This window comes from Eurypyga helias, unplaced genomic scaffold (assembly GCF_000690775.1).
Source record: "Eurypyga helias isolate BGI_N326 unplaced genomic scaffold, ASM69077v1 scaffold39867, whole genome shotgun sequence".
In the NCBI taxonomy this organism is placed as follows: domain Eukaryota; kingdom Metazoa; phylum Chordata; class Aves; order Eurypygiformes; family Eurypygidae; genus Eurypyga; species Eurypyga helias.
The window spans coordinates 9,107-13,720 of NW_010260514.1; the positions used below are offsets into that span (position 1 = coordinate 9,107).

At 45.8% G+C, this 4,614-nt stretch overlaps 1 protein-coding gene across 1 annotated transcript in view; it reads right to left on the bottom strand.

Annotated features, from left to right (window-relative positions):
• The window catches only part of TMED8 (transmembrane emp24 protein transport domain containing 8), a gene marked incomplete at its 5' end in the record, with an annotated part of 5,894 nt that extends 1,827 nt beyond the window's left edge, over nt 1-4,067 (bottom strand). Inside the window, 3 exons of the mRNA XM_010155059.1 lie at nt 96-237; nt 1,187-1,316; nt 3,989-4,067. Coding sequence (XP_010153361.1) covers nt 96-237; nt 1,187-1,316; nt 3,989-4,067 — 351 coding nt within the window. The remainder of the gene's footprint in view (nt 1-95; nt 238-1,186; nt 1,317-3,988) is intronic.
• Nucleotides 4,068-4,614: the final 547 nt, after the last annotated feature.

Sequence of the window (4,614 nt, forward strand, 5' to 3'; positions counted from 1 at the left end):
AGCAGGAATTAGCAGTGTCACCATGACAGCTCCTCTCTAGCCAGGGCAAGTGCTTAAAAAGCAGCCCCAACAAGTGTTTTCCTCACAGGACTCACCTTTCCTCTGCTCTCCAAGGAGGTCTGCGGTCTCCAGCTCAGCTGAAAGGATATCCACAGCACCAGTGTGATCTGACTGAATCATGACTATATCCCCTGCTCCTGGAGGTACATGGTAGTTGGCTACCCGAACCACAGCTTCCTGCACAAAGCACAAAAGAAACACTGTCACAAAGACCATCGTGATAACAAAGTCCCTAGCTGGATTAAAAAAAAAAAAAACTCACTAGTAATTCAGACATCTTTCTGAAGCCAAGTCAGACCCTGCAGAAGCTTCTGTTAGTTAAAAAGAACAGTCTGGCTCCGAGAAACCTCTTTGCATTATTTCCCCCACAGCACCAAAGTCATGAACTTTGAAGTCAAATGCTGCATTAGTCTCACAAATTACACACCCCTCGGCCTTCCCAAGAGTCCCTGGGGCGGGCACATCTTTGCATCTGCCTCAGAGTTAACTGTCACCTCTCAACAACACAACAACCTTAAAGATTTAGCTGACTATTCTTGGAAAGAATTCCCAAGACAGTCTCTCCAGGGAGAGCTTTCAGTGCTATGTGAGACAGCCTAAAGTACAGTCACAACCAAACTGTCATTTGCTGCATCCTAGTTAAAAGTCCATCTGGTTCACTCGGGCCAACCCTCTCTCCTTGTATATGCAAGCTCACAGCTCCTGAGCTAGGTGCCACTTGCACAGGTTTTCCCGACTGTACCTGTAATGCAAATGAACTGGCCGCTCACCAAAAGAAACAAAAGATGGCAGAGTCACTTTCAGTTCCCTATTCCACCAATCTGCAAGAAGGGAATTCCCAGAAGCCTCAGACAAGAAGCAGAGGTGAGAATAACCCTGAAGCGTTAGCAAGCCAAAAACTGCAAGGAGGCACGGACTAGCTGAAGATGCAAGAGGGGTTCTGCAAATCAGACCAGTAACAATTACCTCCTGCTAATGTATAAAAAATCCCATAACTGAATCTATGCTAATACTACTTTTGTCTTAACCCCTGAAGCCTCAATCCCATAGCCAGAAGCACAGCAGTAGGGTGGCAGTACTGCTGCACCTGTGTCCTTGCTTTCAGACATAAGGAACACCCACCTACCTCTTTAAAAGACTGGATTTGGTCAGGCAGCGTCTCTTCTAGTACAGCCACATCCTGGTCCTCCAAAGTGCCAGCTTCTTCCTTTGAGGCCTCTGTCACACACGTATTCACGAGCGACCCAGTGTGCGGCCTTTCGGAGGAAGAGAGCACTGCAGTTCAGCACTTGCACCGAGGGCAGAGCCAGCAGAGGATTCACCCTGCCCTGGAACTCACATTCAAATGGCCTGAAGGGAACAGGCCTCTGCAGTCAGCAACTGCCAACTGCATGAAGAGCCCCTCGCACCCCAGTCCTGCCCTCATCTCCACCTCTCTTCCACGCGAGTGCTGGAGTGAGCAACTTGGGTGAGATACTCCGTATTTACCATCCTTTAGAAGGCAGTAATGCACTGCGCTCGCTCCAAGCCATGCCCGCTCACCAACACTGTACTAACTGCAGAAGTCAGTAGCAACATTTCTGCTCGAGAAAGGACAGCTTCTTTTATGCCAACTACTACCTGACATTTGCATATTCCATTAGAAGTCAGCTGGAGCAGTGGAAGGATGCAAAACAGTTTTGACAGCCATCGTTCTATTTATGTGGCCTATCATGCCTTTCCTGTTAGCAATCCCAAGAGATACAGGGAGCACCCAGGTGTTGGCATTCATTCTCTGAGGAGGGTTTGCTTCTAAATCATATTTTAAAAATGCTGCATATTGTCTACAGCTGGAAAGAGTTACCATCCCAAATGAACTCGGACAGATGCCAGAAGAGTCTCCTCTGCCATACTCTCAGATACTACATCAAACTTCCATGAGAAGCAACCTAGTCTTTAGAAAGAACAGAAACAGTTCCCCTTTTGAAAAGCAATGCCTTCTCACAGCACTACAAAACCAATGTCAACTGCCTTGGTTTAAACAACCACAAACAAGAGAACACAGCAGTAATGGAAAGTATGCGGATTTCCTCAAACATGTCCTTTCAGAAATTATGAATATGCTCATTAGCAAGGGAGCAGAATATCAGCATGGTGCGGAATAGTTTAAAAAAATAATTACAATACCCCATACACAACTCCACTCAGACACATTTCTTGCTGCATCTGTAGATAAGACTGAAACAGGGGAACTGTGGCTTTTGTTTCCAAATATTTACTCCTATGAGGTACAGATTTTATCCAGAAATAAAGCCATTTCTTAAATTCTCTCAATGGTGTGATTTCCTTTCCTAAAAATGGCATGATAGACCTGAAGGTCTGTTAGAACAACCCAAACAAGCTGAATACCAGGATACACAAAATAAAAGTGGATGGACAATATAAGAAAAAGGACACTTTGAGGGGACAATTTTCTAAAGGAAGAACTCTCACATAACAATTTCTTTGGTAGCCCAGGACAAATTTGGACTTCTATGCCATTGTTTTCCATCCCATTTGCTTTTTAGCTTAGCATCACACCTAGAAGGGCTATTTGGTCTCTTGTGACCGTAGCTGCACACCTGTGGACAAAAGGCAAGAGCCACCAACACAGGAGCTAACAGCTTGGGAATGTTTTCCTCCAGACACTACTGAAGCCCAAGAGTCTCACTCAAAGATTAGGAAGAGCTACACAAGCTTTCTAAGCAGATTTACAGAGTTCAGCTGATTCCTCCTCACACAACTCTTTTGGACCGCCCCCAAGCCTTACAAAGCAGATCTAACTTAGACAAATTTATCAGGTAACATCCACAGCACCCAGCACCTACTCTGGCCATTTTGCTCACAGTTTGTATTAATCTCTTTGCAGAAAATTAAAGGACAGAAGAAAAAGATGGAAGAACATGTTTGGAGTCAAGAAGGCCGATGCAAATGTCAAAGGCATCAAGCCTTTGTTCACTGGAACAGGTTGCCCAGAGAAGCTGTGGATGCCCCATCCCTGGAAGTGTTCAAGGCCAGGCTGGATGAGGCTTTGAGCAACCTGGTCGAGTGGAAGGTGTCCCTGCCCATGGCAGGGGGGTTGGAACTAGATGGTCCTTAAGGTCCCTTCCAACCCCAACCATTCTGTGATTCTGTGATAAGCCAAGATGGCATCAAACTGCTGGTTTGGTTTTGGGGTTTTTTTCTGGAATTTTCTCCCCTCTTTTTCAATGAGCTTGTGGTTTATCTACTGTCTGGTGCAATTAACTCACACGTTTCTGAAAATGTATCCTGTGCAACAAATGTACGATGGCAAATGAAACTCCGCTGCATTCGGTATTAGTGCTTGTAACCAGTGCAGCGACTCAGCCACAAGCACCACGTGCCCAATAGACAACAACAAGCCAAACATCTGATAACAGGGTCGATCAGCAGCATTAACGAGCAGTGACACTGAAAACAAAGGCCAAAGGGGAAAAAAAAAACCCCAACAAAACACAAACCAAAACATTGTCAAGAAAACAGTAAAAGGTGTGTTCTTGCTCAGCTTTCACCAGAATTATAGACAGTGGGAATGCTTAATTATTAAAGCATCCTTCAGACAGGACAGAGAATTTCCTACCGAAAGTTTATTAGCTTTTACTGTGGACTACAAAACCTCGCAGGGCTCCTTCCAAGCTGAAGGATTCTGTGATTTGAATAGCTGAGCCATGAACTACACACTTCATCGTTTCATAAGCTTTAAAACCCCCTTAAGCCTGCAAGAACAGCCCCTCCTGTACCAATTCCGGTACATACTGTCTCAAAGCAGACAGCTCAGTCCCCAGTCCCTCCTTTTCACCTGCACAAATCAACCGCCATATGGAAGGGGTCACAGGGGTGAAACAGACTGTCATGCACGTGGGCCATGATACACAGAAAGATTTCCTACCCGCCCTCCGACGCGCTGGACTCCCAAGAATCAACCAGCTGATCTGCAGGCTCTATCTTTTGGGCTGTGTCTTCATTTTCTAACAACAAACAGAATATAGAGAGAGAAGGTGAAACAAATTTCAGTCTTAGAGGAGGAAGAGTGACAGCCAGCACTCAAACGTCGGCAAGGTCACATGGCTGTGGAACGAAGAGCTGTGCCAACCAGTTTTTCATGTCATGAGCTGTATCTAGCACCTTGCAGAACAAAGACTTTTAATCATCTCAGCCCTAGGAAAGGGAGAACAAAAACCCACCGGTGTTTTTGGTGCAGAACCATGTTTGTTCAGGAACCACCAATCCTAGCTTTAGAAGGACAGAACAAGGCCGAATTTCATCATGTAAAACTGGGCTGACAAAGCCCTGGAAAAAGCAATCATGCAGCAGTTCCCCCAGGGCATTGACGAAATGGAAATTCCTAGGTCGCTGCTAAAAGGACTGTCTATAAAGTTGGCTCCTGGTCTCCCCTGAGTCTCCTGAACTCTGGGAAAGCTCTGTCCCCATATGACTGCGGTACACGCTCCACCGCCCTGCTGTCTTATCGCATTAAGGCAGTGAACTGGGCATGGACAAATTCCAGCTTTTGCA